The following is a 20,344-nucleotide window of genomic DNA, read 5'->3' on the forward strand; positions in this document are numbered from 1 at the left end:
CCCAACCAAGAGAGAAACCGCTCAGGTGGTAACAAAGAAAATTTTAGAAGAAATTCTCCCCAGGTATGGATTCCCCGTCCAGATAGGGTCAGATAATGGACCGGCTTTCGTTGCCAAGGTAAGTCAGGACTTAGCTTCCATTCTTAGGGAAGATTAGAAATTACATTGTGCTTACAGGCCCCAAAGCTCAGGACAGGTAGAAAGAATGAATCAGACCTTAAAGGAGACCTTAACTAAATTGACTATGGAGACTGGCGCTAATTAGGTGGTCCTTCTCCCCTACGCTCTGTTCCAGGCCCGTAACACCCCTTACAGACTAGGCCTTACCCCTTATGAAATCATGTATGGCAGACCTCCACCCTTGGTTCCCAGCCTGAAAGGTGATCTGCTCAAATCTGAAACAGAAAATGTCTCTGAACTCTTATTCTCCCTACAAGCTTTACAGAAAATTCATCAGGAAATCTGTCCCAAGCTGAAAGAACTGTATGAGACCGGCCCCCCTCCGACACCCCATCTGTACCAGCCAGGAGACTAGGTCCTAGTTAAGCGACACAGACAAGAGACCTTAGAACTCAGGTGGAAAGGATCACTCCAGGTACTCCTAACTACACCCACCGCCCTAAAAGTAGAAGGCATCGCATCGTGGATCCACCACACCCACGTCAAACCAGTAGACCCGACCTCCGATCTTCTCAGACCGATCACGGCAGCGACGGAGGCACCGACCACGTGGACTGTGGACAAAGCTAAGAATAATCCCCTAAAACTAACCCTGCGCCGCAACCCCTGTAACCATGTTTAGTTTACCTGCATTTTTATGCTTTGTACATCTAACCTTACTCTGGGAGACTCCATCAAGAAGAGTCTCCTCCCCGTTCGCTTGGCGTTTCTATCTAACAGAAAATTAGACCAACTATGCTCAGACACAGGGACAAGGCCATCTTCTGGCCATAGCTGATTGCCCCCCCAAGGTTGTAGCTCTCCTATCTATGTTAATTTTACTGATTTTCAGGCAGAACCAAAGAAGGTCACCCCAGCTATTTGCTTTCTCTTTGACCAACAAGTCCCCTATTGTAAAAACACATAGGTTGAACAAAACGTCGGTTGCCCCTATAGCTCATGCAAAATCCACACTGTCAAGACTCTCACGGCCTCCCGGTCACACTAATTCCCCAATTAACCTTACGAACCCCTGCAGAATACCTAGAATAAGATAACATGTAGGACAATACACAATCCCTCAAGACAAAACAGGCCATATTCCTTCCTCTGGTAGCCAGCATATCACTTACCACCTCTATTGTCACAGCCAGGTTGGCAGGGAGAGCCTTATACAACTCCATTGCAGAAAATAACAAGTTATTCCAACAATTTTCCGTTGCAATGGAAGATTCCGCTGAGTCCCTAGCCTCCCTCCAGCGGCAACTTAACTCACTAGCACAGGTCACCCTCCAAAACCGCAGGGCCATAGACTTACTCACAGCAGAAAAAGGAGGTACATGTATGTTCCTCAAAGAAGAATGTTGTTTCTATGTAAATGAGTCAAAGTTAGTTGAAGAAAGAGTCCAACGTCTGCACAAGTTAAGCTTAGATATGAAAAAACAACAGTTTACTTCCGCAGCTAATAACTGGTGGAATTCTTCCATGTTTTCTCTTTTAGCTCCCTTTCTAAGCCCCCTGATGTCTATATTACTCCTATTCACTATAGGCCCCTGTATAGTAAATAGAATACTGCAATTTGTTAGAGAAAGATTTGATACCATCTAATTAATAGGCCTCCATAACCATTACCAACCTCTTCCTCACCCTGAAGAAGGGGCTACACTGTAATAACTCGGGGTCCAAGATTAGACTCCCAGTTACCTGTGAGAGGGGGAAATGAAAGGGACCAGGACAGCAGGGACCAGGGCTGCAAAACAACTCCCGAACTAACTTAGGCAAACAATTCCAGGAATCTAGAAAGCAGAACAGACCGGGTGAGCAGACCAGGAAAACAAGCCCTACCCCTACCCTACCCCTACCCTGCAAGCCCCTGATAAACGTCATCAGTGTTTCAAAATGTAACCGAAATACCAGAAATGGCGGGAACCGATCATAATCAGCCAAATCACCTTGTTCAGATGTCAGCCAATCCTAAGTCTGATGTGTACAAAATCCCCTATGACTCTGTACCTGTTTACCCCTGACTATAAAAATGCTGTCTGGAGCCCAGTTAAGGAACTTTCCCGCTCGTCTCATGACTAGTGAGGAAGTTCCAAGTTCGAACCTGTAATAAAGATCCTTGCCGCTTGGCTTTGACTCTGGACTCTGGTGGTCTTTGAGGAATAAGCGGTCTAGGCATAACAACCTCAGTAGTTGATTTCTAACTATTCCATTATGGTAGGAGAAGACACTTTGTATTATATTTATATTTTTAAATCTGTTGAGACTTAATTTGCGACCTAATACATGGTCTATCCTGGAAAATGTTCCATGTGCACTGACGAATGTTTCTGGTGCTGTTTTGAGTAGTGTTCCTTATACGTATATTAGATCTAGTTGGTTTATTGTGTTAAGTCCTCTATTTCCTTGCCTATCTGCTGGATAGCTGTTTTATTCATTATTCAAAGTAGAGTACTGAGATCTCCAACTGTTACTGTAGAACTGTTTATTTCTCCCTTCAATTGTGACAGTTTTTGTTTTGTATATTTTGATATTCTATTTTTAGTTACATAAATGTTTATAATTGTTTTATCACTGTCCTTTGTTGTTTCTTGTAACCTTTTTTGATTTAAAAGTCTACTTTGATATTAGTATAACCACTCCTGCTCTCTTTTGGTTACTATTTTCATAGAATATCATTTTCCATCTTTTCACTTTCAACCTGTTTGTGTCTTTGATGTAAAGTGAGTCTCTTGCATATAACATATAGTTGACTCATGTGTTTTTATTCATTCTGCCAGTTTCTGTCAGTTCATTGGAGAGTTTAATCCATTTACATTTAAAGTAATTACTGAAAAGGAAGGACTTCTGTCATTTTGCTATTTGTTTTTCTATATGCCTTAACGCTTTTTTTGTCCTTCTGTCCTGCTGCTAATGTCTTCCGTTATGTTTAGTTGACTTTTTTTGGTAGTGAAAAGGTTAAATTCCTTTTTCATTTCCTTTTGTGTATATTCTATAGCTGTTTTCTTACGGTTATTATGGAGATTACATTTAGCAGCCTAAAGTTAAAACAGTCTAATTTGAATTTATATCATTTTAACTTCAGTAGCATACAAAAATTCTGCTCCTTTACAACTTCGTCTCCACACTTTCCAGGTTACTGTTTAGTGTCCTTTCCCCTTGAAGTACTGTCTTATTTCTTACAGGGCAAGTCTGGTGGTAACAAACTCCCTCAGCTTTTGTTTACTTGGGAATGTCTTAGTTTCTCCCTCACTTTTGAATGTCAATTTTGCAGTGTATAGGATTCTTGGTTGACAATTTTGCTTTTTCGTTTAGGACTTTGAATATATCAGCCTATTGCCTTCTGACCCACAAAGTTTCTGTTGAGAAATCTGCTTGTAATCTTATTGAGAGCTTCTTATATGTGATGAGTTGCTTTTCTTGCAGCTTTCAAGAGTCTCTCTTTGTCTTTCAAGAGTTTGATTATAATGTGTCTTGGTGTGGGTCTCTTGAGTTCCTCTTATTGGAGTTCATTTAGCTTCTTGGATGTTTATATTCATGTTCTTCATCAAATTTGGGAAGTTTTTAGCCATTATTTCTTAAAATATTCTTGCTGCCCCTCCCCGCCACCCCACCACTCCTCTTCGTCTTACTTGACTTCTACAGTGTATATGGATGTTGGTCTGCTTAGTGGTACCCTCCAGGTTCCATAGGCTCTGTTCATTTTTAGTCAACATTTTTTCTTTCTGTTCTTCAGCATCAGTAATATCCATTGTCCTGTTTTCAAGTCCACTGAGACTTCAGCCTGCTCAAATCTGCCTTTGAATCTCTCTAGTGAATTTTTCATTTCAGTTATTGCACTTTGCAGTTCCAGAGTTTCTTTTTGATTTATCTTTAGTTTTTCTACCCCTTTATTGATATATCCATTTTGTTTATACATTATCTTCTTGACTTTTTTTTTTTTTAGCATTCTTAAGACAGTTGTTTTAAAGTCATTGTCTAGTAGATCTGCCATTAGGTCTTTTTCAGGGACAGTCTCTGTGATTCATTTTTTTTTTTTTAATGTGCCTTGCTTTTTTGTTTCTTTTTTTTTTGAGACGGAGTCTCGCTCTGTTACCCAGGCTGGAGTGCAGTGGCCAGATCTCAGCTCACTGCAAGCTCCGCCTCCTGGGTTCCTGCCATTCTCCTGCCTCAGCCTCCCGAGTAGCTGGGACTACAGGCGCCGCCACCTTGCCCGGCTAGTTTTTTTTATTATTTTTAGTAGAGACGGAGTTTCACCGTGTTAGCCAGGATGGTCTCGATCTCCTGACCTTGTGATCCGCCCGTCTCGGCCTCCCAAAGTGCTGGGATTACAGGCTTGAGCCACCGCGCCCGGCCAGCTTTTTTGTTCCTTTTTATGCCTTCTGGTTATTTGAAACTGGACATTTGATTCTAATAATATGCTAACTCTGGAAGTCAGATTCTTCCCCTTCCCCAGGGTTTGCTATTTTCTTGTTAAATTGTGTTTGTTTGTTATTAATTTGGGTTGGGGAGGGTTATTGTTTTATGCTATCCCTGTGGTATAAACATAAGATTTTCACAGGTGTTTTTGTTTGTTTTTTTGAGACAGGATCTCACTTTGTCACCCAGGCTGGAGTGCAGTGGCATGATCATGGCTCACTGCAGCCTCAACCTTCTGGGCTCAGGTGATCCTTCCACCTCAACCCCCAGAGTAGCTGGAGCTACAGGCATGTGCCACCATGCCTAGCTAGTTTTTGTATTTTTAGTGGAGATGGGTTTTTGTCGTGTTGCCCAGGCTGGTCTTAAACTCCTGGGCTCAAGTGATCTCCCATCACAGCCTCCTAGAGTACCAGGATTATAGGCATGAGACACTGCACCTAGTTTATCTTCACAGGTCCTTTCTGAGCCTGTGCCTTCCCTAGGCATGCATGATTACTTTCTGATTTTCTCCAGATATGCAGTTATTTTTTAATTTTCCAGTATTTATTGTCTGACTCCCAAAAGGGAAAAAGGAGAAAAAAAGAAGGGAGGAAAAAGGAGGTGCTGGCCTTTTAAAACACCTGGAAGACACTTTAGCCAGGAGATTTGCAAAAATGAGGAGAGGTACAGCAACATGGCCACCTGTCTCTTTGCCTGTACTTCTGTGATCAGAATCAGTGATCAGAGTACAGATCCTCAACATTTGGGGATCAAAATCCATTTTGTCTACTCTAGCTCCTGTAATTGTAGGGTCCTGTAGATTGATTCAGGACACCAGGCACAGCTTCCTTTCAAAGGACTAAGGATGGCAGATGGGTAGCTGCCACTAAACTAAGAGCTGAAATTGATAAAAATTAACCACATTTTACCATAGAGCTTTCCCCTAGAAGTTGCATGCTTTCAGTAGACTACAGAGTTCCGAAGTAGTTAACATCAGACAGATTTTGTCAGTTCGTTCACAGTTTAGGGGGCATACAGATTTCTAGTGCTTCCTACTCCACAGTCTTTCCAGAATCCTCCTCCTTTAACCATTTTTAAGTATACAGTTCATTAGCATTAATTACAGGATCTTACTATTAAGGCCATGTTTCATTTTCTTCTTTAATTCTTCAAAGAAATACTTCGGGGTCCTGTACCAACTTGTTTAAAATTTCTGTGGAAAGTTCTTCTCTTGTCTGAAGCTGATCTGGGCACAGGAGTTTTGGCACCAGTGGAGTGGAAAGTTTGTTCAGCTTTAATTTTTCTGTCAGAATTGTATTAGCTCAACCAGCTGAGATGTCTGTGGAGTTGAGTATTGTTTGTGCTGTTAATTGTTGGTCCTTTTCAATTAGGGCACAAGTAAATTGATTTTTTTCATAATACGCATTTTCCATAAACTTTTTGAAGACCCTCTCCTAGACTAATAAATTCCATGATGAGATAAGTTGGGAAAATGCTGCATATTGTATTCTTCTTTTAGAGATTCATATTTCTTATTAAACGGTTAAAGGCTCTGAGGGAACCTGTGTTACTCAGTATTACCACAACTTACTTGATTATTAAATTTCTTCTCCCTCTCCTTTGAAATACCCCCATCTCATAGAACTAATGAGCTCAGTTTGAGAAATGGTAGATTATGCAAGTTTTTTTAGCAGTATAATATGACGATAGCTAGTATCTGGCCAGTTCAAACAGCTACTCATAAGAAAATAATTTAGAACGATTTTCTTTTTAAAGGGGCAGAATAATTGGCATCTTTGAAAATATTTTTATAATTTTCAACTCTGTCATTCAAGGCAATGTATATACAAAGGAGTAATTAACTATGTTATATTTCCAGTTGTGCCCTCTATGTTTTATATGCAAAAGCAAAGTTATCAAAAGATATAGGATCAATTTTAGTCCTAGAATTTAGGGGTTTTTTTAGTCAGTTAAAAATCTTTTGAAGGTAGTCTTTAAAAATTTTTTTTTTTTTTTGAGACAGAGTCTCACTCTGTGGCCCAGGCTGGAGTGCAGTGGCCGGATCTCAGCTCACTGCAAGCTCCGCCTCCCGGGTTCACATTATTCTCCTGCCTCAGCCTCCCGAGTAGCTGGGACTACAGGCGCCCGCCACCTCGCCCGGCTAGTTTTTTGTATTTTTAGTAGAGACGGGGTTTCACCGTGTTAGCCAGGATGGTCTCGATCTCCTGACCTCGTGATCCACCCGTTTCGGCCTCCCAAAGTGCTGGGATTGCAGGCTTGAGCCACCGCGCCCAGCAAAATATTTTATATAGCAAGCATGCTATACATATTTCCTCTAAAAGAAATAGAAAAATATTTTTAAAGAGTTAAAATGTTCAGAGTAGTACAGAGACTATTTATTGATTTATTTTAAGTTTTCTTTTCATCAAAACACTATTCCACAAAAGAACTCTTTTGTGAGACAGGGTGTGACTCTGTCGCCCAGGCTGGAGTGCGGTGGCATGATCTTGGCTCACTGCAGTCTCAGCCTCCCAGGCTCAAACCATCTCACCTCAGCTTCTCAAGGAGCTTGCACTACAGGCACATGCCACCATGCCCGACTAATTTTTATATTTTTTGCAGAGATGGTGTTTTGCCATGTTGCCCAGGCTGGTCTCAAACTCCTGACCGTAATCAGCCTGTCCACCTTGACTTCCCAAAGTGCTTGGATTACAGGCATAAACCAGGACCCTGAGCCATTAAAATAAACATTTTTATTGGGTAATTTTGGTGACTAATTCTAGTGCATTCTTGGCTAAAATTATTCTTATTAATAAAAATTTCTAATAACTATGAAGGGTTATCAGTTGTGTTTACTCTGTATATTTTGTGTATTTGGGGTCTTGTCTGTAGTTTTGGCAGTCCCCATTCACATATATTTACATTAGTAAGTAAATACATTTTATTTTTTCTCCTAGGGTATCTTAGAGTATGAATTACTAGCTTTTCCAAGTAGTTTAGTGCACATTTTCAAGTTATTAATTGAAGTTGCTTTTAGGCTGTTGCTTTTAGAAAAGTTGCTTCTATATTAGATTATTGCCAAACTGATAAGGAAAAATATATTTGTAAAGGGAAAGTTATATATTACTGTGTAAGATACAGTTTATCTTCAGGTTAGTGCTTTTGTTGCCAACTCACTTTGTCCCATGTGGTTACTGTAAGTTCCCTGTCCTTTTTGTCTATACTTTTTTTCTTCAATATGATTGGATCTAGAGAGCTGCAGTAGTTTTGACAAACCATTTTTGATTTAGCTGGCCAATAACTATTGCCTGTAAGACCTCGTGTCTAAAATTTATACCTATGACCACTTCTCTGACTTATTTCATTAAGTTCTTCCACTGGTTTTATTTTTCCTGTCTATAAATAGGGGACTAACAAACTAGCCTGGTGATCATCATTAAGTTAGTCTGTAAACCTTATTCGAGCATATATTTTTTCTTTCTAGAATAAGGTTTTTGACTTCAGTTCCCCGTGGTTTGTCATCACAACAGTTAGAGCAATCACTGCCGCACCCCCGTCCCTGTGTTTTTTGTTTTTGTTTTTGTTTTTGAGATAGGGTCTTACATTGTCACCCATGCTGGAATGCAGTGGCGCAGTCTCAGCTCACTGCAACCTCCGCTGTCCAAGCTCAAGCGATCCTTCCGCTTCAGCCTTCCAAGTAGCTGGGGCTACAGGCGTGTGCCACCTCGCTTGGTTAATTTTTGCATTTTTACTCGATACGGGGTTTCACCGTGTTGCTCAGGCTGGCTCAAACTCCTGGACTCAAGCTATCCGCCTGCCTTGGCCTCCCAAAGTGCTGTTTACAAGCATGAGCCACCACGCCGGGCCGCAATCCTCCTCATCCTTTCTTTCCACTAATCAGGATATATTATTTTTGTAGCAAATATGTGATCCTGGTTCCTCAAGAATTGAGTTCCTGCTCCTTCCTTAATCCAACATCCTTGCAAGGATTGAAGCCATTGAATCCAAGTCTAGTGGGTAGATCTTCAGCCCTCTAATACTGGTTGTTTTGAATCTTATTTTGCCTCTGAGGTTACCTATATTTATGTGATAGTAATTATCGTTTAAGATACAGGGTAAGCCACAGAGCTTCCATTAGTGATAGATGATCTATTGTTTTAATTCAGTGAGATAATTGAGCTAATGAGTATTGACTATAGTGTTAACATTATTGGATATTGTAAATACAATGCCCATTGGATAAAACAGTTTTATTGATAAAGTTCAGCATTTAGTGGGACAGTTAGTATCATCTCCCTGTCTTTTCCTCGTTGTTGAAAATTTTGAGTTATTTTGATGAAGAGATGCGTTTTTTCAATGTTATATCACAGACTTAATATAAAGTCTTTCTGCAGATTTATAGTCCTCTTAGATTTGATTTGAAAAATAGTATTTTAGATTAAAATCTTTATAAAATTATTGCTCTTCAGTGAGATTTTCTGTAGATAGATCTTAAAATAAGCAGAATTTAAAAAAATAATAACATTTCTGTTTCATTTTAGGCCAGTAATAGAAATTGTAATGAAAATGTCCAGCCCCCAAACCACTGGCATATATTTCTGATGTCTTACCTGTTTGTGAATGACCTAAAGACACGTATACGGAATTCCCCTTCGCCACCATACCTATTTTTCTTTAAGTCATATTGTGAAAACATTTCTCTTGTGTTCTGAGCCAGTTAAAATTATATAGTGACTTTTTTTTAAGTGGTAAATTGTTACAGAAACCCAGATTGGAGGAACGGGAGTTTGGAACCAGGTGTAGAGAAAAAAAAAATCAAGAAAAATAGGACTGAATTTACCTTTGTAACAGTAAAGTTACCAGTAATGAGACTTTTTTGTTATCATATGAACATGTTTCCATTTGGGGCTATGTTACATTTCTTAAACTCTGTATTAGAAAGATTTACAAAGATTATAACACATTAAATAGATACTTGGCTTTTTTAATGTCTCAGGTGAGTTTTATAATTATATTCTTTAAATAAACAGCTTTATTATTGTGGCTCTGCCTTTAGACTTTTTAAATTTTATTTTTATTTATAATTTTTTTATTTTTATTTTTATTTATTATTTTAAATTTTTATTTTTATTTATAAATTTTATTTAGAAATTTTTATACTTTAGCTATTAAGTGAATCACAGCCTTCAGTCATTTTAAGTCACTGGTTCTAATCTCGTGGGCCGTTGAAGGTACTATGTATAATTTGATCTGAGTTTCTTAATTCTTTTTAAAAATGTCTAAGTTAGTTATGTGTCATATTTTTGTTTTGCTTTTAAACAGTGCCATAAAGCTTTCATAGTCTGGGTAAAATGGTCTACCTTCTATGATTCATGTATCTTATGTTTTTATTCTTTTTGGTAGTCTGTTGTTTTAAATTGTTATACTAACGTTGACTCTTAATTTCTTTTCTACAGCCTGGATTTGTGGTATCATTTCTATCACTGTCATTAGCCTGCTTTCCTTGCTAGGCGTGATCTTGGTTCCTATCATTAACCAAGGATGCTTCAAATTTCTTCTTACATTCCTTGTTGCGTTAGCTGTAGGAACAATGAGTGGAGACGCCCTTCTTCATCTACTGCCCCATGTAAGAAATGTTTTTAATCTTTTTAAAAATTTAAAATAAAAATATTTAAACTGAAAGGTTCTTTATTAGCAAGCTATAGCACAGTAATCTGGTATTTGTATTGTTTCATTTGATTGTAGGATGAAGTATTTTTTTCTCTGTTTTCAGAGTTTTAATAGCAATATTTTTTAAATAAATTGAATCATTAGGTCAACTTTGCTTTCAGTAGTCTTTATAAAAATCTCTTTGAATTAAAATTTGCGATATCAGTAGCAGTGAGTGGTCTTTTTAAATCTGTGTAACATATCAGGTAAGCGTTTAAGAGAACTACAAAAGATGTTGTAAATGAGCAGGAGTAGGCAGATACACTCAGTGTGCTGTTTTACAGTTAGCTCTTTACACGTGGGGGCATTTATCTTTTCTCCTGGCATACCACTCCTTTTCTTCTCTTTGGGGACACTTCTGATTAATTACATGATCACAAACCCATATTCCTAGTACCATGCTTATCAACCTTTTTACAAGTTGCTCTCTATAACCTATCAATAGTTAGGTAGATAACTGTCTACTGCCAGCTAAGAGTATTTAATTCACTCTTACTATTTTTACTTCAAATTATGAAAACAATGGGAATTTTTCTTTTCCAAATATAAAATTGAAGTATTGAGTATTTTCCTTCTAGAGAATTTGGGAGACAGGATTGTATTTGTGTTGTTGTGTATATCGCCTCTCTTGTGCACTCTTGGTTGAGAATTCCAGATTTACTATCTGCAGCAATGTGTGGCATTGCTTTTTTTTTTTTTTAATTAATAAATGGGTTAATGAATCTTAAGCCTGTGAATATGAATTTTCTTGTTTCACCATTTCTACTAGCCATCAAGAATAACAATAGTTTCCTTTAGAACTGGGCCTAGTAAGAGTTACTGAAGTGAGAACAGTATTTAAGTGCTATTTAACTTGTTTTTGTGTTAAAAAGGGTTAACTAAACCTAGCTGTTACCTTTTTGAGTGGTCTGATATCCTCTGAGAGGTTTAGGTATCTCTTTGGTTGACCACTAGTTAACAGGAAAAGAATACAAATAAATTTTAGAATGAAGAAAGATATTTAAGTGCAGTTATCTAACTTATGTTCTATAAGATTACTATTGTGATACTTGTACATTTCATAATGTTGAAACGTAACTTTTTCTATACATACATTTATGATTGCTAAAGCCTTAAAATGTAGAAAATTGCGTATTTAAGGATACCCTCTTGCTGACTTTCCACAGTATATGCAGAGATAGTGACCTTATTACCTCTGAAATAATGTATGAGAAGAAATTTATGAAATAATCTGTACAACAACTCCCCCTGACATAAGTTGACCTATATAACAAACCTGTACTTGTACCCCTGAACTTAAAATAAAAGTTAAAAGAAAAAAAATATGTAACAATCAGTTTAAGACAGAATTAGATTACACGGAATCACAAGTGACTGCTGGTGAATTAGTTTGTATGTTTTGTTTCATTTTTACTAAATATTTGGCATGTAAGTAAATCGTGTTCACTTCAATTTACAAAGAACCCGTCACTCCCTATTATTACTTCTGGCTTGATTCTCTAACTATAGTATGTATCTTATTATTATATTCATTTGAGTTGGTGGTCTTTGAGTTACTATAAAATGTAGTAGTATTCTGGACAACTGAGAAAAGCAAATTAAATGGAAGACTAAGTGAGATAATACCTAGGGGAGCACTTTAAAACTTGAGAGGTATTTTTTCTGTGTTGTTTAGGAGATTATAATTTCAAAATTTTAAATAGCATTTCAATTACCTGTTTAGAAGTTTTATTTGTTTTTATTAATAGTCTCAGGGTGGACATGATCACAGTCACCAACACGCACATGAGCATGGACATTCTCATGGACATGAATCGAAGAAGTTTTTGGAAGAATATGATGCTGTATTGAAAGGACTTGTTGCTCTAGGAGGCATTTACTTGCTATTTATCATTGAACACTGCATTAGAATGTTTAAGCACTACAAACAACAAAGAGTAAGTATTTTTTATTTATTTCATTTTATACCATAAAACTCAAAACAAAAATTATCCTTTTCTGGGTATATGCTTTCCTTAATTATGATGTTGGTGTCAGTTTTGTAATAGCTAATCTTTAGAGTAAAAAGCTGACTTTGATTTTTTAAAATTAAACATATGGTGGTTGTTATTTGTTTTTTTTGAGACAGAGTCTCTGTCTGTCCTCCAGGCTGCAATGCAGTATTATGATCATGGCTCACTGTAACCTAGACCTCCTGGGCTCAGGTGATCCTTTTGCCCCAGCCTCCCGAGTAGCTGGGACCATAGGCACGTGCCACCATGCCCAGCTAACTTTTATATGTGTATGTATGTATGTGTGTATTTATTTATTTTGAGACAGATTCTCATGCTGTTGCCTAGGCTAGAATGCAGTGACGTGATCTCCACTCACAGCAACCTCCACCTCTTAGGTTCAAGCAATTCTTGTGCCTTGACCTCCTGAGTGGGTAGGACCACAGCTGCACACCACCATGCCTGGCAAGTTTTTGTGTTTTTGGTGGAGACGGGGTTTTGCCATGTTGGCCAGGGTGGTGTCAAATTCCTGGCTTCAAGTGATCCACCTGCCTTAGCCTACCAAACTGCTGGGATTACAGATGTGAGCCACCACACCTGGTGCCCTCTATTAAAAATTATTTGTAGAGACAGAGTTCTCAGTAAGTTTCCAGGCTGGTCTTGAACTCCTGGGTTCAAGTTCAAAGAGTTGGGATTACAGGCATGAGGCACCACACCTGACATGACTTTGATCTTTGCCATTTTTTGTTATTATACATTTATTTTGGCACTTATAATCAAGATACAGCAGTCTCAGTTTCAGTTATTTTGTGTTACATCATACCTAATTGACTTAAACAGGTTGGAAAAAGATATTTTCCAATTATGTTTATTATAAAAATGCAAAATTATGTAAAGAGAAGCAAGTTTCATCAGTCTTCTTAGGTAATATTTTTAATCATAAGTGACTTTTATTGTATTTTTTAATGAAAATGTTTTCACACAATACATTTCTTTATCAGAAGTGCCTCACCAGTGATGGTACTGGAGGTAAGAGGTCAGATTAAAGGGGCTTTGTAGGAAGAAAATAAAATGAAATGATGGAAATGGTGACTCTTTTCAAGAATGATGCACTGCTTTGGAGATGATGCTTGATGCTTGGTTGAACTGTTGCTTAAATACTCTTGATTGTGATGCAGCTGTCTGTTTCACCTCACATTTATGAGAATAAGACAAATATCTAAGAAGAATTATCCTCCAAGAAAGTAAATTCAGGGCTGCTGCCATTCACTATGATTTATAATCCTCCCTATTCTCTTCAGTTCACATCTGCATTTAAAGCTGTGTCCTGAATACATCTCACTAACATGTTTGTGATACTAACACTGATTATCTCCAGTGTATTGTTTAAGTAAAGCTTTCCACAAAAAAAAGAATTGGAAAATTCATTTTGTTAGTTAATTCCAGGTATCTTTTTTGGGATGGTCAAGATCTTAAAGATGTGCAGTCTACTCTTAAGATACAATTTTATGCTATTTTTGTTTCTGTTATGTTTGCATATGTATGTGTTTTGTATATATTCCTTTCATGATTTGGAACAGATCTCTGAACTGTGATTCATGGGAGTGATTCTGGTTTACATAAAACTTACTTGTGTGACTGTGACTCATTCCTCATGATTTCCAGTAGTTATCTAAATCATGAGAAAGAAATCTTACTTCTCATCTGTATTTTCATATCTTATTTCAAATTGTATATTTTAGTTATATTTAGTCAGGACATCATCACATTTGTTTGCCTCCAAAGGAGAGGTGATTAAGATAGTGAGCCTAGAAAAGAAGAATGATAAAAGGAACTGGGAAAGTTCAACTTAGAGAAAAGTAAAAGAGAGCTAACAGTATTTAGATTTGAAGGGGCTTGTGGAAGGTGAAGTAATTAATTCTGATAGACAAGTAGAGAATAAAATGTGGTGGGAGGGATGCCAACGCAGAAGGGGCTGGAGGGAAACAAGAGTTGGCTAAGTACATAACTGCAGAATAATTTGAAAGAGGTAGTGGGGCTTGAACGAGGGTCATGGCAGAAGAAATGGGAGGGGGGTGGAAAAGATGATTAAGGGAATTACTTAGATGAGAGAATCAAGAAGACTTCCTAGTTGATTAGATGTAAGACATACAAGTATTTAAAAGTTCATCACTACAATAAATTAGATATTGCAAAGTTTGTAAAGAAGTTTTAGAATTGCCAATTGAGCATCTCTAATGTGACAATCTAAGACCTGAAATGCTCCAGTGAGCATTCCCTTTGACCGTCATGTCAGTACTCAAGTTTCAGATTTTGGAACATTTCAGATTTCAGATAAACAAGTTTTTTGTTTTTTATAATTTGATCTTTTTAATCTCATTTTGAACCTAAAGTTACCAGTACTTATACATTTGTTTTTGCAAAGAAAACTGATACAAGAATGAAGTCACCAAACCATGACAGCTTTTTTGTAAATTTGAATTTGTAGGAAGTAAAACACTGGAAGGAACACCTTGGATATAGGGAGTGTACTCTAAATATTCAATAGTATGGAATTCTCAACTATATCAGAGAAGGGAATCTGGCCCATAAGTCAGGGCATCTGCTTTATGGTACATAGGACAATAAGTAACCTAAGATGAAAAGGTTATGGCATTCTTTTGAAGAAAGGAATTAGTGATATTTGAGTAGAATAGATATTTGACAGTCTGTGCAGAATAATCAACTGTTTCAGCTTTCAAACCACAAGTTAAATAATACACTAGATGTTGAGTTGTTTCAGCAAGTTGGGGACCTTGAGGGTCATGATTTGCAAGCTTCTAAGAAAGTGGACAATCAGAACCAAAGCAATTAAACAAAATCTCAGCTGGTGTTTTCATTTTCTTTAATTTCTATATCCTTCTCATTGATTTTTGTACTATTGTTGGCTCCTCCTTCCTTTTTTTTCCCTTAACTCATGGTTGCCATTTTTTTTCTTCTCTTTAGGACTTGTCCATATCATTATTTTCCTGTGAATGTCTTAACTTTTCCCAGTTTCTATTGGCTTAGTGGCTTACATTATTCTCTTATTCTCTGTGCCAGGATTCAAATGGGGAGTTCCACTCTACTTTCCATTTGCTAGAGTCATTAACTCTATTACATTAAAATTCGGCAGCCCACTGGATTAGGATGAGTAGGGCTGGGAAGTCCAAGAATACTTCACTCCCTGTCTGCACCTTAGTGCTTCTCCACATGGCTTCTCTTCCTAGGAGAGACCAGTGTTCTTCATAGGATAGTGGCTGGCTTCCCTGAGCAAAAGCAAAAGCTTCCAGATCTCTATAAAGCTAGCTCTGGATGTGGCACAGCGTCATTTCTCCTGCATTCTATTGATCAAAACAAGTCAAAAGGCTAGCCATAATTCCAGGGCAGGGGGGTAGATTCCAGGTCCTCATAGGTGGAGCAGAATGCTCCTACAGGGAGGGAGGAAGTTGATAGTGGCCATCTTTGAGATTACCTCATGCTCTACTAGCCATGCAAGCATGCTTACTTACGCAGCAGTTAGAAGACTTAAACATCTGAAACATAATTAATAGCCTATAAACAAAACCAACAAGAAGAAAATACCATGCCAGTCAATAAGCATCTCCCAGAGAAAACTTTTATTTCAACACTGTTCTAGAGTAATTATTTGCTTTCTTAAATTAACATACATTAGAAGCAGAAATTTAAGTTGGAAGAGTTGTTAGTGGTAGTTACATTGATAAACGAAGAAAGCAGTAAAAGCCAGACTGTGAAGACATACGATAAGAAAAATTTAAACCTAAACAATGAAGTACAATAAGTAGTATTTGTAACTAATTAAGGACAGATTAAATTATGTTCTCCATCTAATTCCAAGGTGGTAAGAAAGGATGCTTATCTTTACTGTAAGACTACTCAGAGTCACTTACTGTGATAGATCCTTTCATACATCACCTCATTTAATCCTCATAAGAATGTTATTTTTATTTTTGCAGATGAGTATTCTTATATTAAGTAAATTTAACAAACTTGCCCAAGTGTCAGATGGAAACTACAAACTTAAGATGCTCACTCAAATTTGACTCTCTTCTTTATGTCACATTCAGGGAAATATAGATTGCATTAAATATGAATGAAAATCAAATGAATAAGCTTTAGTTTTTTGGAACTTTCTGTTACCTTACACTTTTGGATAAGAGAGATTTTACACATATTATACACATTTCATTTGTTGCATCTAATAATTCAGTACTGTGTGTGCTCTCTTCTTAACTTCAAAGGAGATGAATGGAACCTCTTAGTTGAATGTTTAAAAAAATACAAATTTAGTTGGATTTTTCATCTGTGGATTGCTTTACTCCCAGAAAATTTTTTTTCACTCCCCTTACAAAGTTAAGACCATTTTTACCTTTAGGTGTTAATGAGTCAATACTGTTGCTAATTGTGTCCTTGCATTTTATACTAATATCAGATACTTTTTTTTTTTTTTAGGGAAAACAGAAATGGTTTATGAAACAGAACACAGAAGAATCAACTATTGGAAGAAAGCTTTCAGATCACAAGTTAAACAATACACCAGATTCTGACTGGCTTCAACTCAAGCCTCTTGCCGGTAGACAGCAATTCTGACTGAAGACAAACTTTTTTCTTTTTCTTTTTTCATTCAAATTTACATTTAATTTCTATTTACATTCATTCAATCTGAAATTAAATAATACAGTAAACTAAATACAAGATGAAAAGCAGAAAAGGTGTTACCCTCATAGCACTCCTAAAAAGGCAGATGAATAATTTATTTACCGACAGATGCAAAGCCAAATTGGGATAGGAGAAACAATAGTTTTAAGAGCAAACACATAGATGAACCCATCTGTCAGATGTTATTCTAGATAATCCACTGAGATAATACTTGTGCTATAATGATAAGAATTACACAAGAAAAAGTACTGTATTAATCAGCAACAGACCACAGGTTATGTGTAACAAAGATTTTTGAGATGGAGTCTCGCTCTGTCGCCCAGGCTGGAGTGCAGTAGCGCCATCTCGGCTCACTGCAAGCTCTGCCTCCCAGGTTCACCCCTTCTCCTGCCTCAGCCTCCCGAGTAGCTGGGAGTACAGGTGTCCACCACCACGCCTGGCTATTTTTTTTTTTTTGTAGTTTTAGTAGCGACGGGGTTTCACTGTGTTAGCCAAGATGGTCTCGATCTCCTGACCTCGCAATCCACTCGGCTCGGCCTCCCAAGAGTGCTGGGATTACAGGAGTGAGCCACCGCGCCTGGCCGACAGATACTTTTATGATAGTTTGTCTAGCTTGCTAGTGTCTCCTCCTGTGAAAAAAGGTAGATGTTTGGACATTGATGTTTTTGAGAAATTAACCATTTTCGAAATCTCAAAATCTGTTCTTCATCAATTCACCATTTCTTATGGGAATAATCTTAGATCTAGCCCTTGTAAGCTAGGAGCCATATGATTAAATATTCAAAATGGGTCCTGTATTAAATATGTGATCCAAGGCTCAGAATATTAATACTATCTAAGATGCATCTTGTTTATAATCATTTATTACCTGTGGTAAAGAATGTTGAATTTATGGAGTATCACAGATGCATTCTCTACCCCTCCCCCTCAAATTATCTTCTGTCTCAAAAAATAGTGTGGAAAAATCCCTCTTGAAGGATTCAAATTAGTTAAAACCAGAGAGGGGGAAAAACAACAAAATTTTCCTAAAAATCTGTTTCAAGTTCAGTATTTAATACTTTACATTAATAATCACTGCTGGTTTATAAATCCCAATTTAGTTATTCTGTAATGCTACAAACTTTATAATCAAATTAGTAAACTTCAGTGATTATATTTTAATTAAAAAACAGCATGTGTAAAATAAAAATGTATCCTATAATAACTGATTTTAAAGAAAATAATCAAGTGATGAGAAAAGCACTTACTCTCTTACGTATACTTATCTGGTTTAATCATAAAGAACTCCCTTAGAAACTCAAGACTAGTGGCTGGGTGCAGTGGCTCACGCCTGTAATCCCAGCACTTTGGGAGGCCGAGGTGGGCGGATGAAGAGGTCGGGAGTTCAAGACCAGTCTGACCAATATGGTGAAACCCTGTCTCTACTAAAAATACAAAAATTAGCTGGGTGTGGTGGTATGCACCTGTAGTCCCAGTTACTCAGATGGCTGAGGCAGGAGAATTGCTGAAACCTGGGAGGCGGAGGTTGCAGTGAGCCAAGATCACACCATTGCACTCCAGCCTGGGTGACACAGTGAGACTCTATCTCAAAAAAAAAAAAGAAACTCAAGACTAGTAATATTGACATCATCTTTTAAACTAGGATTGAATTTTTACAAATAAATATAAATAAGCAATATTGTATAGGTGTGTGCTTTCTGTGACACTAATGTGACACTTGACATGTTTTCACAGTCATAGTAGGGATATCCATTTATGAAATACAAGTTTTCAATAAACTTTCCACAGCATGGGAAATAAATTTCACTTAATAAATGGGAAGTCAGAAAAATTGATGTATTTGTGTGGCTGGCAGGCTTGCAATGCAGTTAATGCTTTTTATGCAGAAAAGTTGCAGTGTTTGCCACTATTGCTGGCAGTACTAATTATGGAAACAGTTTAACTGGGGTGGTTATACCAGCCAGTCACAGTGTGCATGTTACTAGTAAATAGGACTGAGGAGGAATATTTTGGTAAATTTCACTGGAATTTGGTCAGGCAGTCAACACTACAGTTAGTAAATACATTTGAAAACAAGTGTCAGCGTATCACAAGCCATTTACTGTCTGAAAGAATGCCTGTACATACCAGCATAGCTTTTTGGGTTCTGGCTTTTCAGACATCACAAATTGTCAGAGAACAAGGATCTGCACTTTAAGTACAATTCTGCTCTTTATCATTATTGTAGCTTCTAATTTACCAGCTACAGTTAATAAAGTTCTCAGTAGGCTGCTGCAATAAGGGAGGAGGGGTCTAGAGGGAGTGATTTTTTTTTTTAAAGAGGCTTTCTATCCGAAGATGAACTTTTATCGCACTTTTATCTTCATGCTTTCCAATTTTTCTCCTCACTTTGCCTGCTTTTGATTTCAGTTCCCTCCCACTGACCTCATCCGGAGCATCTTTTGAATCTCCCGCCAAACCCAATTTCTTCTTTGTGTGTGTTTGTTTTGTTTTGTTTTGCTAATTTTTTTATTGGACTCCAGTCCAATAAAAAAATTTTTTTTCTATTAGAATGGCTTCTAAATAATTTTAGGGAAATATATTTATTTAAGAATTCTAAAAGACATTCATTTAAGAAATGTTCATTGCACTGCTATTTTGTCTAGGTTTAAATTAGCAAATATCTATGCATTTAAATGTTGATAAAGCATATCCTTTGCTGTAAATACAGGAACTGATGACTCAGTTGTTTCTGAAGATCGACTGAATGAAACTGAACTGACAGATTTAGAAGGCCAACAAGAATCCCCTCCTAAAAATTACCTTTGTATAGAAGAGGAGAAAATCATAGACCATTCTCACAGTGATGGATTGCATACCATTCATGAGCATGATCTCCATGCTGCTGCACATAACCACCACGGCGAGAACAAAACTGTACTGAGGAAGCATAATCACCAGTGGCACCACAAACATTCTCATCATTCCCATGGTCCCTGTCATTCTGGATCTGATCTGAAAGAAACAGGAATAGCTAATATAGCCTGGATGGTGATCATGGGGGACGGCATCCACAACTTCAGTGATGGGCTCGCAATTGGTAAGTGGACTGGAAACCACTGTCTGTTCTAATCTTATGGATTATAATATGTATGATTAAATTTGGCTGGAGCTTAACAAATATACTGTTATGTATCACTCTGGTCAGTTGATTTTCCCAAAGGCTACAGTTTTGTGTTCAGTTGTTACATTTGGAGGTGTAAGGGTATAATTTAGTGGGGTTTTTTTGAACATGTAAACAAATGTCTGTAGTATATTTTTTTAATAACTTGATTTCTCAAAGTACAGTTAACCATATTGAAAAAGCTGCTTGACATTATATTTTCAAATGCATTTACATGTCCCTG

The 20,344-nt window shown here is 37.3% G+C and overlaps 1 protein-coding gene across 4 annotated transcripts in view; it reads left to right on the top strand.

Moving 5' to 3' along the window:
• Positions 1 to 20,344, top strand: part of SLC39A10 (solute carrier family 39 (zinc transporter), member 10) — an 89,631-nt gene that overhangs the window by 48,976 nt on the left and 20,311 nt on the right. For all 4 annotated transcript variants that reach the window (XM_011952056.1, XM_011952055.1, XM_011952057.1 and 1 more), the window contains 4 exons: positions 10,017 to 10,186; positions 12,018 to 12,206; positions 16,752 to 16,872; positions 19,669 to 20,037. In XM_011952056.1, coding sequence (XP_011807446.1) covers positions 10,017 to 10,186; positions 12,018 to 12,206; positions 16,752 to 16,872; positions 19,669 to 20,037 — 849 coding nt within the window. The remainder of the gene's footprint in view (positions 1 to 10,016; positions 10,187 to 12,017; positions 12,207 to 16,751; positions 16,873 to 19,668; positions 20,038 to 20,344) is intronic.

The sequence above is a fragment of the Colobus angolensis genome, unplaced genomic scaffold (assembly GCF_000951035.1).
Source record: "Colobus angolensis palliatus isolate OR3802 unplaced genomic scaffold, Cang.pa_1.0 Scaffold330, whole genome shotgun sequence".
NCBI lineage: Eukaryota > Metazoa > Chordata > Mammalia > Primates > Cercopithecidae > Colobus > Colobus angolensis.